We start from the raw sequence: 13,548 nt of genomic DNA, 5'->3' as shown, positions 1-13,548 counted from the left end.
GACCCCTGGTGTTGTAGTGCAATGTGCTAACTACTCTGCCACGGGGCCGAAAGGGAGAGTTCATGGAAAAAGAGCAATACTAGATATGATCAAGAAGAGAAATTCATTGGAATAGTTAATGGGAGAACAGTTAAAAGGAAAACAAGAACAAATGAGCTGATGAACAATACTGAATTAAGGGGGAACCTATGTTGACATGAAGAGTAAAACACAAGATCTGAAATCCTAGACATTGCAGTGAAAACATGCCCAACAGGCAGAATGTGATCAATTAGTACAATCTAAGGATGAAGTGCTGTGTGGTGGTTTGATAAGTAAACAGAAAAGACAATGCAACTTAATCTGACTTGTGTGTATTTATTTTTCAAAATAATCTCCTTTTAAATCAAAAGCCTGCAGCAAACATGCTATGCAGACTTATTCAGATGAGTTGGGTACAAACTGGATATACATAGTCTCTCTTTCTTAGTGAAATTAAACAAATAAAAAGGAATACTGAATATGTTTACGGTTTCGTTACTCACTCCATTCAGCCAACAAGAGATGAAAAGGGAGTAAATCTCAGATATCAGACATCATTGTTTTCTGCCACAACTTCACCACTCACTTGTACAACATCCAAACTAGCTAGGATTTGATGTGGTCACCTTTTAACCAAGGGGTCCATGGATTTGATACCACGTGGAGGCATGTTGCACAGTCCTCATTAGCCTATCTGTGCATAAAGTGGACTTAAACTAAACTAGCATTTGAACCAATGTGACGTATATCCCGTTTGTACCAAACTCAGCTGAATAAGTGTATCATGTCATTATAGATCTTTCACAGCTAGGCATGAGCCGATAATGACACCAATACCGATACTCTTACCAATTCACACCGATAACAATACTTAAAATTGCAAGTTTTAAATTTGTTCAAAATACTGATCATTATCAATATTGGTGTGTAAATATACTTCTCCAATTATATGCATGAATTTACCAAGAAATTTGCTGTAGAAAATTAAAAAATTACTTCAATATATTAAAATAGATGATATGTAATAAAAAAATACAGTTTTTCATGCAAAATAAAAATAAATTTTGAACTTTGCATAATTGCACAGGTAATTAGACTGCAAAAAGTCACACGGCATTTTTGCGGACCCTGTGAAAGACCAACATGCCGGAAAAGTATCAGCTGCTACCAGTTTTACATAGTTGTTCAAACTATCAATCTTTGATCATTCAAAATGATTATATGGATTTTTCGTATCATGTCTGAAGATATCACCTCATTCAGCCACTGGATGTTTAACATTTTATTAACATATAGTGGATGGGAATCTCTCCTGATGGGAACTTTTCAAACGTGCACATTTCAAACTTTCTGCAACGTACAAAAAAATTAAAAAATGATAGAAAGATAACTAATTGTCTTTTTTTCCCGTGAATGACAGAATATCAGTGGAGGTGAAATTTATACATTGTACCCACACAATGTAAGTTAAAGCAACAGGAAAATTAAAAAACAGACAAATACTGGTATTCGAAGTGACCTTGTGGCCACCAAAAAATTTGTAATGTCATTAGACAATGACAATTGAATAAAAAAAACTGTGGTATGTAGTATTATTAGATTTATACAATGATGCAATGTTGTGTTGAAAAGAAGCTGATAGTTCTTGGGGAACAAAATAATAACAATGGATAAGAAAAGCAGTGTTGCCAAAAAAAAATATGGAAAATTGCTTCTAGCCTTGGCCCTATGGATGCTACATATAACTTTGGCTTAAAAGTTGATGGAATAATCGATGCCCAGCATGACATCATCATATGCAAATTATTACTGTTTAAGAACAATTAAGTGTGGAAATTATAACCCTTGTCATCAAGCAGCAGAAAGCATCTATGGAAATGGTTAAGATATAAAAATAAATCTAATTAGGCTCCAACTCAGAGCCAGTGTTCATGTATATACAGTCACGGACATTGCCGTCTTGTAATGAATACATTGACTTTCAATGTAATCGTTACAAGCCAGCAGTGTCCGTGACTGTACATATGAGGGTGTTACACCCAAATGACAGAACAATGTAGTTAGTATTTGTTTGAAGATGCATTTTAAAAATAAGTAGACTTTGTATGAAGCCACGTTACAAAAACGTGATAATTTATACATTTTCCTCCCAATAAAGAAGTTCAATAAGAAATAAATTTCTGAACCCACAACTGAATTTCAGGAATACCGTCAGTGTGAGAAGGTGCATTAGCATTATACATTTATGATTATTCTCCCTGCCAGGAAGAACACAATTATTTTCATCATGACTTCATACAAATGTAGGAACATAAAAGTGGCATATACAAGATTGTACACTCATGTCAGTTTCATTTCCCATAAGGGAGAGCATAATACTTTGAGAAAAGAAAAAGGTAAATCCCTACAGTAAATAGTTTAACAGTTCATTCTAAGATTTTTTTGGTTGTTGTTGATTGTTCAGGAATGCATTTAAGAAGCACATGCTTGGAAACCTCCATGCACGAGAATCTTGACAGAAAGAAGGACTCCTGGCATACAAATGTTTATCCAAGTGTAATGGTGGAATTTGCTTACTTAAACATACTTACACATATCTGTCTCCACATACAAATTATTACTTTACTTACCCACTCTGAGGAGCAAATGTGCTGTCAAAACTCAACCTCAGACCCTTGGCTATTTGATCTTGCACGGAAATCTCAGTACCTAATGTGTTATCAGTATTCCACTTCTCCGTGAAGGTTAGGCCTTGAACAAGAAAAACAATCAATAAGAAGTTGAAAATAAGGCATCGCTTCATCATTAACTTCAGTGTACTTTAAATTAAATAGATTTACAAAGCTGGAATTATTAACCTTTAGCAAATGGGATGCTTTCAGTGCAGTAATATTCAAAAAAGAAAAAAAATGTTGCAGAGTTTGAAGTTTCTTTGTTTTTTTTTCAGCAAAAGACCACAGAGACTTGTGGGAAGTGGAATATTTTCAATGTTCCTCCCAAAGTCAAAATTTTATCGTGATAGCTGTACCCATTTTGCCCAGAATAAATCAAGCATAGATACACTACTACAGTTTGCAGTTGGTAAAGTTTCATTTGTAAATATAATCATATTTGAAAAGCCTGTGCTTTTACATTCAAATAAGACTTTTCTAAATGGCTTTCACCAAACCTACAATACTCGGAAAATGTATTTTTAATTAATATTTTGTAATTTTTGATACTAATGTTTTCAAATACTTTTCACATCATTGTTTTCAAAAATGCTAATTTCAGGTAATGAAAAATAGAAGAAAAAAAAGCACTACTGACTTCTTGTTTTGAGAAATTTAAAGTTTATATTGCCTCAAACTGGAAAGTTGCGTTGAAACTAGGCAAATACTTCTTGATGGAAAAGTGTAGAAGAAAAGGAGTGTTAGCCCTATGGACACTGGATGGATCAAATTTGCATGGAAGCTGACAAAAACACTCTTTGAGGACATGTAATCAGTCTCCAATTTTGAAATTTGAACGTCTCCAGCTGGACCACGAAATGTCGCACATTGTAAACAAGTTTTATTGTTTTCATTATTACATGCACCAGCAAAAATCTATGGTTGAAGCTTAGTACCCCATTCATAAGTTACATTCCATAATGATCTGAGGGGGGGGGGGGGAATCAACTGATTTCAAATTGAGATTGTTAAAAATAGTAACAATAAACATATTGCTTCATCATTTCAGTGTCATATCTCCATATATGTAAAAATGAACAAATAAAAGACAGAATTGAATTATCATCCATAGATTTCACTAACTAACTAACTAACTAACTCTCTAGCCTTCTTAAACCCGAAGGTTCATGGCTGCAGCAACACAGGCCTTCCATCTGTCCCTATCTTGAGCAAGATCTATATACTCTTTTCCATCCCTACCGATTTCCCTTAGGTCCATCTCGACGTTGTCCCTCCATCTTCGTCTTGGCCTTCCTACTGGTCTCTTACCATCAGGTTTCCCAACAAGAATCCTGAAAACTCCTCTTTCCTCTCCCATTCGTGCCACATGGCCTGCCCACCTAAGTCTTCTTGATTTAATTATTCTAATAATGTCTGGACATGAATACAAATTATGTAGTTCTAAATTATGTAACCTTCTCCACTCACCTGTATCCTCATCCCTTTTAGGTCCAAATATTTTCCTAAGGATCCTATTTTCAAATACTCTCAATTTATGTTCCTCTTTCAATGTAAGGGACCAAGTTTCACACCCATATAATACTACAGGCAAAATTACGGTTTTGTATATTTTAACTTTTAGATTCTTAGATATTAAACGAGAAGACAAAAGTTTATGAAGAGAGAAGTAACATGCATTTCCTGAATTAAGCCTACTTTTTATTTCCTCTTTAATATAATTTTCATTTGTTAATATTACTCCTAAGTATTTGAATTTGGAAACTGTTTCAAACGAGTTGTTATCAATAATTAGATTTTGATTATTACCTAACACTTGGTTTCGGCCTGTAAGCATATATTTAGTTTTCTCTTTGTTAACTTCCAAACCTATCTCTTTAGCAGTTTTGAAAAATATTTTAGCATTATTCTTAATTGTATTCACATCATCCCCCAGTAAGTCTACATCATCTGCATATGCTAACAACTGAGTCACACCATTTAATTTTAGTCCTTCTTTAGTTTCGTTTACCTTCCTTACAGCATATTCTAAGGCAAAATTAAAGAGCAATGGAGATAATGCATCTCCTTGTTTTAACCCATCATGAATTGTAAATTTGTCAGACATATTAATACCCACACGAATTTTACTTTCTGTTTCACTGGTGCATATTTTTATCATACTAACAAGCTTCTTAGGTATTCCAAACTCTACTAATATATTATATAATTTATCTCTTTTGACCGAATCATATGCTTTTTTGAAATCAATGAATAGCTGATGGACATTTTGATTATATTCCCACTTTTTTTCAAGTGTCTGTCTGATGTGAAAAATTTGATCTGTAGTTGATCTGTTGCGTTTAAATCCACATTGATAATCACCTATAATTTCATTAGCATATGGGGTTAGTCTTGTTAAAAGAATGTTAGATAATATTTTATATGTTGTTGAGAGTAGAGAAATTCCACGGTAATTATTGCAGTTCATTTTATCACCTTTTTTAAACACAGGAACAATTATGGATTCTTTCCACTGTTGAGGGATTTCTTCTTTATTCCATATTAAACAAATTAATTTATGAATTTGACAAATTAATGAATTTCCACCATATTTAATTAACTCAGCTGGTATTAAATCAATGCCAGGTGCTTTGTTATTCTTTAGCCTTTTAATAGCATCTTTAACTTCAGTCAAGTTAGGTTCTGGGACTAAAGGTTCTGCTGTGTGTACTTCATTCACTTCTGATTTATCTCCTACATGGACATTTAAAAGGTCATTAAAGTAGTTCTTCCATCTATTTAGAATATCGCTTGGGTCAGCTAGAAAATCACCGTCTTTATCTTTTATCAAGTTTACTTTAGGTTGCCACCCCTTTCTAAACTCATTTACACCTTTATATAAATCTCTGATATTTTTATTTTTGCTGTTTGTTTCAATTTCGTTAATTTTGCTTTTCAAGTAATCTCTTTTTTTACTTCTAAACGTGCGGTTAACTTCTCGCTTTATTCTATTATAATTGTTTAGATTTGTATCATCAGAGTTATTTAACCACCTAAGTCTAGCCTGATTTCTTATTTCTATTAGATTATGACATTCATTATCAAACCATGGCTTACTTTTTCTCGGTTTATGGTAGATTTCCATAAATTTCATAGATTTCAAGAAATGGCATATTAATTGCTGCCATGTGGGGGTGGGTTTGTACCCACTTGTCTGCTAAACATTAAGAGAGAACTAAAAAATACATCTCTCACACAAATATTAGACCTTACATGAAGTGACACTTCCACTATTATGTAATATATGCATTTCAAAAACCATCAGACTCAAGATGAAATACGTACCATAATCTTTCACTTTGTATTTGGTTTCCAAAGATCCAAAAACATTCTTTGTATCTTGGTTAGATGTACCACCTGAAGAAAATTCAACTCCTGAGGATGTTCTAGTTTTGCAGTCTAACTTCAAAAGACCAAAATGGTACCCTTTATTGAAAACATCTCGGGCTGCCTTGCCCAAATCAGAGTAGCTAGGAGGTGACATCTTCTGCAAAATAAACCAAATATGTTACTGATATACTTCATTAATATGAAATTTAAGTTAAGGTGTTTGTGTTATGATCAGAAAATGTATAAGGCTGATATACTTTCATGTGCATTTCCATATCTTGATTATAGATGTAGGAAGTTTCTATTTCTTCTATTGTTCTGAAGTAATGTAAGAATGACATCAACAGCCCTTAACACCTGCTTCACAACTCAAGGTAAGCTAATTCCCCATTATTTTCTGTATTACTTGCCAACTATGTGTGTTGTTTTCATGCGATTTATCTTAATATGAGAGTTTTTCGCTCAAGCAGCAAATAGTTTGCACAGACAATGCTAGATAGTGTATGTAATTGACAGGTTCTTCACTCGAGTGAGCTAAATAGGTTCTACTTATTAATCATAAAAATACAAGTCCAATAAATAATATTATTAGCCCACTATTATAATTTATTTATAAATAAGATGTCTGTGGTAGTTGGCTCTCAAATATGGATCGTGAAGTGAAACTTATACGGACATAGCCAACATTTCCATGTAAAATGTATTTTAGTATATCTTAGCGATATATGAAAATGAATAGACTATGGGCTGAAACTAGCAGGGTGGATTTTTACAAGTTTCTACGATTATTGTGGCAGAGCAGCCCGTGGCTAAACCTCGCCTGCTTAATAAAAAAAATATCATTAATTTATTATTGTATCCTGTACATTTGAGCGTAGCACACTCGAGCATTGGAGACTTAATCGAGTATGAAAAAGCGAAAGTGGTCCTATGCAGTACTCTACTGCTGTAGCTGTGACAATTTTGAACACTTGCGAGTGCTCAGCACTGGATATGAAAAAAATGGTGGGTTTTGACTTGGATGGAACAACACACCAGTGATTTTAAGGCTCGAATCAGAGAGAAGTATTTGACAGCTGTCTACATCCACTGCACCACCCACCACTTGAATCTCAACTTATTGAGTGAATTGCCTTCTCAACAGCTTCAGAATAATGAGGAGACATTTCATTCCTTGTTTCAAAAGAATATAGGTGTTTTGATGTCTGAAGAAAAGAAACACCTCCTTAGTGTCTCTTTGGATACTGAAGGCTCTTTCTTTCATGAGGACTTCTTACTACTCCTGTAACCTTATTAACCCTGTAAAACTCTTAGCATTTAAATAACAGAGAGCAATCCATTGGCACTATCACCAAGATGTTGGCACAGTAGACTGTCCGTGAATCAAGTGTGCAAGTTTCCGTAACTAATTTATAGAGAGATTCAGTTAGTTCTCAATTTGGCCCAAGTTCCTTTTGTTTTATTGCGATTTTATCATGCTACGAATGCATTTTTTACATGGTTCGATTTTGATATATGTCTGTTAACACATACTGCAGAGTTTTAGCGATTACTTAAGATTTTGTTCAATATAATGCTTCCGTGGTTAGGTTTGGTTCTCTTAGAATTAAAAAAAAAAAAGTCCCTAAATGCATTCTACTAAGGTTCAGATTTACTTCTACATTTATTCCCATGCTTGTACGATATTTACTGTTGCTTGTCGATGGAGAATATCTTGTCCATGGGAAGTGCGCATGCTTTCGTAAGGTAATTTTAGTTTTTTTTTTGTTTTTTTTTCAACATAAATAACTCTTTTCTAGTTTAAACAGCACTCATTACTTTAAAGAAGGTTCAAATTTCGTGTGACAATGATTTCCAAAATTCTATGATAATTAGTCTTTGTGCTAGGAGAAATCATAAAACAATCTGAACAGTTACCATCAATTTTATCAAAAAAGGTGCTGAAACTGGCCACCTTCGTTGTTCACACATTTGTTTACACCTCTGCATGAAGTTACCCATAACTCGTTGCAGTTCCCATTCATTAATATTGGTAATTTCTTCGTGGATGTTGTGTTTCAGCTCTTCCAGGCTGTGTGGATATGACTTGTATACAGCATTTTTTGGTAAAATTTTGATCTCCGCAAAACGTATTTCTTCAATTTTACAGGAGAAAGTACTTACCGAACTGAGTTTCTGTACACTTTTGAAAGGTCGTGGAAGTGGTTTTTTTTTTTTCCATAGCTTAATTTATTTCGCCGGTAAGTCATGTATTCTTCAAGATTAATGTCTTTCCGATGCACGAAAGCTGTTCCCTCTATGTCCTTCCACTACGTGAACCAAATGTTGCGTGCGTTCGATGATGCAACCCTCCGATCAGTGTTTCCAACCATACCATTGTTTTGCAAGAACATGACAATTTTAACTGTTTGCCTAACCTAACCTTGCTGTGCATTGTTCGTGGTGTTTTCGAACCCGGAAAAAAATACAAAATCAGTAACACGAAAGTAGGTATATTTTGATGAAGGTTGAAAACACTGCACACCCACTGATCATAGACAACACTAGTAAAGATTTGCCTGTCATATTATGTGTAACGCAACAAACAATAATTACTCGATACGTGGAAAATTGAAGTTATTTTCGTGAAAAAAATGAAATCCCACGTTCAAGAATCCTTAGCAATGCAGAATACGTAAGTACCAATGTGAAAAAGAAGAAAATAAAGGAATTTCAGACATTTGGCGGAGCTTGAAATTTTAATCATTTTTTAATCTACCCCAGAGATAAGGTGGCCGCGGTGGCTCAGTCGGTAACGCGTCTGACTACCATGCTCAAGGTCCCGGGTTCGATCCCCGGCCGGTTCAAATCCGGGAACTTTTCTAACGATGGAAGCAGCCCCGGCGTCCACCCAGCGTCGAATAACATGGGTACCTGGGGGAAACCCTGGGGGGTAAAGGCGGTCAGGGGCGTGATGCTGATCACATCACCTCCACTCACGACCGGATCAAGAAAGTGTGGGGCGTTACCCCCATACCCCCTATACGCCTTCATGGCGTGGTGCTAAGCACAGGGGAACACTTTACCTTTTACCTTTTTACCAGAGATAAAAATCACAGGGACTTTTATACTCGGGAAACTTGTTTCAAATCACCTTTGAACTTCACATGCCGATTGAGTTAACACATATGAATCATAAATAAATACACGCTCTGCAGTAGAAAACATTTACTGAGCCATAACACACTTTGCAGTTGAAGACACTAGAAAAAACACAATACGTAACAAGCACCCTATCACTTCACACTCGCCAGAATAATAAACAGGTCTCCCAATACAAAACAAGGACTCTTTATTACTTTTATCTCATGTCTACTTTCAGGACCTAAGTAAATAACTTATTTTTTTAAAAATAATTACTGAAACTGTTGTGCGCTTGCTTCATCGATACTCTAAGATGCTGACAAATGGTAGCAAGTGTCTCGCTGATAGCACAAACACCAATGTGGCAGTCTACACTACAATGGATTGCATTGTATTAAATGCTTTCAACAGTTGATCTTGAGAAATTTGGCCTCAAGAACGAATTTTTCCGAATATCATTAAACATTCAAAGCAGTTATAACAGTGTCGTTAACAGCACACAACTATAAACATAGAACCATATAAACCAAAAAAACATTAAGGCTTACAGCTGATCTGCTTGACCTACAGAAAGAATTTAGGAACGTAAATCCCCTTCTAAGTTCAAGTTACATGCAATAGTAGGAGCAGTAGCCTGTAGGCTTTATTTTACTAGCCTTTAATGAAGTAAATCACAACAATGCGATCCAGTGACTGAAAGTAATTAGATGTGGCTACCTTATACTGCAGTGCTAACTGAATTATCATGGTGGCTGTCATCCCTCGATCCTGCATTTCTCCCTCCCAATGTAATTATTTGTATTTGCCTGTCAGTCCCTCATGCAATGTGAAAATGTCCCACTATAGGAAAAACATTGAAGACCACTGATCTAGGACAACAGTAAAGGAATGGCTGATTGCAGAGACATGTCCATTGAAGTGTATGGGAGGATAAAAAAGCTCCTCCACTAAATGCAGTACATAATCATGGTGTTGTTGACCCTCCATACAGACACGAGAAAGTTGAAAAGATTGTTTCATGTCAACATTCATAGTTTTTAGCTTGCGGAAACTCACTATCAGTGAGTAATTAGCCATTTTATGTGCTATGATTTATGTCAGTGAAACACCTGTGCAGGTATCGTATTATCATCATCACGGTGCAACAACGAAGTGCATATTTTCAAGGCATGTATACAAATAAATTTTACCTTCTAGTTAGGATAGGAGTGTTAGGTTACATGGTGACAGTAATTATAAGTTATTTTTGATTTTCCGCGGGTTTAATGAAAACTGAGTTATAAAATTGTGAACGTGGTCCAAGATGCAAGGAATTGGACATGTTATTGTGACATTTTGTGGATAACTTTTGGTTTCCACATGTAATACCATTAACGCATAGTAAAATATTGAAATCTATAGACTGTTAAGAAAAAATTGGAAATGTTCGAAGGTATACGTTCAGTTACTAGCCATCTTAATCACTAAACAAGATAGTGTGTGTCAATACGTGAATCGAACCATGTTAAAAAGTACACCCAACGGCAAAAGAAATAGTAAGTAAATTGTCCATCACCATGGGCCCATCCTGAAATCCTCCACCCTCGATTTCGGTAGTGAAATTTATTTCTTTTATGAAGATTGTGTGTTGCAAATTGTTAAGAACAAAATTCTGGAGCGCAGAAACAAATATTTACGAGTGTACAGCTGTTTAAAGTTGCAAGGTGGAAGTCTACTTGCAGCCACCCGTACCGATGGATATATAACAGTTGCTTTTTCAGGCAGAAACCAAAAAAATTGCCCACCGATTCCAGGCTCCACCCCTGGGGTAATTGACCTACCGCTACACTGCCTTTTTTTTTTCCTCAATAGAGACCCTTTAAAGGCATGTTAGTACCTGCACAACACTATTTTTTGACAATTCACTCAAACGTAAGGACATTAAACATTAGCAATCCACAAGTCACTCAAAAAAAGAAAAAAAGAAAATGTGTAGACGTGTGCCTGTGACATGAATCCATGATGGAAACCCTGAAAACCGTAATTATGTTACGTAGGTAAGGAATTTTAATATTACAAAAACGTAAGTTTCGTAGCACGTAGATCTCTAAAAATTTCCTTCTGTGCTAGATAAAAACACCCTTTCTTAGAAGAAACTTCATTTTGTACGAAAAGACTTGAAATGTTTTATAAATCGAGGGTGGAGGATTTCCGGATGGAGCTCATCTGCTTTCTATCAACAGACATTCATTCCTTAAAACAAGACTGGGTGTGGAATAAAGAGTAATGAAAATAGTGATGGACTATTTGCCTAGTATTATATTTGCCGTTGGTAACAGTTCGTTATATCGGAGACACATTGAAATCGGATATTTTGTGTTTCGCATGGTTCGTACTTACCAATTGTGTATTGCGGAAGATAGTTCAAGGTGCCATTATGCTTTTTACACGAAAACAAACACAATTTTTCACATACAGAGTGATTTTTTTGATTCCTTTCATCGCTTCTGTAACACACAATATGACGGGCACATTTTGACTCACGTTCTGGTTATGCCATGTTTCCAACCTACTTCACCGAAAAATACCTACTATCGTGTTCGTCACATATGAAAATTTTACATTATGCACGGATAGCCCTACGAACCATTCCCAGATAGCCCCACGAACCATTATGCACGGTAGCTGACGGTTAGCCCCACGAACAATTTTCGATAAGGTTAGGTTAGGCAAGCATAGTGGGAAAAAAGGGGGGGTTGGAAACACAAACAGGGGCTTACTTCATCAAACATATGCAGCATGCAGTTCACGTAGCGAAAGCAATGGCAATTGTGCGTCGGCGAGATATTTCTATTGAAAAATACATGATTTCCCGGTCAAATATATTCCACGATGAAAGAAAATACCTCGACGAACGTTGGAAAGCTTGGAGAAACTCATTTCTGTAAGTAGTTTCTTCTGTAAAAATGAAGAAATGTGTCTCTGATATAACGAACTGTTACCTTGCCGTTGACTGTACATGTGTACAATAATTTGTTCTGAATTAAACAATCGGAACTTGAACCTCTTTTTGTCAGGATCAGTACAACATGCTTCCAAGCTATTCACAAAGCTTTGTCAAATGTATTCAAGAAGCAATATCAGTTGACACTGTTGCCTGGGGACAAAATATATTGTATTTTAATATTTGTTTCTTCGTCTTCAGATGTTGCTTATGAAGAAAAGGCGAAAACATTAAATAAAATTTAAAAGAACATCTAGGGCCACATGCGTAAATCCTCAGAGAACTTCCTACAAAACATTTTAACATAGTCATCTACTTCGGTTTTTCTTTAGACGTCTTCCTGGATGACGCAAAGATTAAAAAATCGCAGTAAAATGTACAATGCCTAACCTAGAGTCACGTGCTAACTCCTGAATTAACTCGTGTAGAATTGACATTTGTAACTAGTTCTGGAAACATTCTGCTTTACGTTATTTAAGCTGTACTAAATATTACAATAAACAAGGTACGGACATAAGAAAAGTTACTCCCCTTCTACATCGTGGTAAAACGAGAATACAAACATAATCGATTTTCCAGTCAATCCTTCCTCTACAAAATGCTATATAGTACAAATGGCAAAAATTGCTCAAGTCCAGTATTTTTCTAGGGTATGTTCATTGTCAGAGTAACTCTATTCTATTACAAGCAGTACTTCTGAACATTATATTTCATATACGACAATTTTTTATCCATTCGGGCACTGACCTAGCCATTCGACCTACTACTGATCATGGCGATTTCTGCTACGCACCGGCTTTTAATAGAAGTGTGTCGATTACTGACAACGCCATATTGTTTTTAGACGTGCATTACAATAACAAATTAACACAAATTGTAATTTTTCATTAATAAAAAGTATTTACTTACTGATTGTAATTAAAAATCCGTACTAGTTTCCAACGAAATGAAGCGACTATTTTTCACGACCATTAAGATGGAAGGGAGAGACAAACGTGCGCATGCGTGGCAATGTTGTCAGGCCATAAGATAATATAATATTTCAAACATACCAGAAAATCCACAATTTGTCACCCAACTATAATTTTGCTGACTGCAAAATCTAAGGCGAATTTAGAGTGGACAAACGATTCTTTGTCCTGTGTGCGGACGCATTTTGGAGAGGCCAAATACGATGTATGATCGTTTGCGAAATTAGATAATCGAGTTCTCTTTGAGGGCGCCAAAGACGAGTGCGTAGCATCGAGTTCACTTTATACAAATAATGTTTGTTAAAGAATTAGAATTAGAAATTCTTCATTCATTGGTGAAGTTCAGCCTGTGGCTACTCTACCACTTAACATTGCAGTAACCAGTGACACTTTCTAGACATATACTTGA

General features: G+C 35.5%; 1 protein-coding gene across 1 annotated transcript in view; it reads right to left on the bottom strand.

Annotated features, from left to right (window-relative positions):
* Positions 1–13,164, bottom strand: part of LOC146003248 (non-selective voltage-gated ion channel VDAC2-like) — a 29,947-nt gene extending 16,783 nt beyond the window's left edge. Inside the window, exons 1-3 of the mRNA XM_083141428.1 lie at positions 13,078–13,164; positions 6,018–6,219; positions 2,652–2,772 (exon numbers count right to left, since the gene is read on the bottom strand). Of these exons, the coding sequence (XP_082997554.1) occupies positions 2,652–2,772; positions 6,018–6,216 (320 nt within the window). The 5' untranslated portion in view covers positions 6,217–6,219; positions 13,078–13,164. The remainder of the gene's footprint in view (positions 1–2,651; positions 2,773–6,017; positions 6,220–13,077) is intronic.
* Positions 13,165–13,548: the final 384 nt, after the last annotated feature.

This window comes from Lepisma saccharinum, chromosome 20, assembly GCF_977018435.1.
Source record: "Lepisma saccharinum chromosome 20, izLepSacc3.1, whole genome shotgun sequence".
NCBI classification, from domain to species: domain Eukaryota; kingdom Metazoa; phylum Arthropoda; class Insecta; order Zygentoma; family Lepismatidae; genus Lepisma; species Lepisma saccharinum.
The sequence above is the reverse complement of the archived record's forward strand: the minus strand, read 5'-3'. Positions and strand labels throughout refer to the sequence as shown.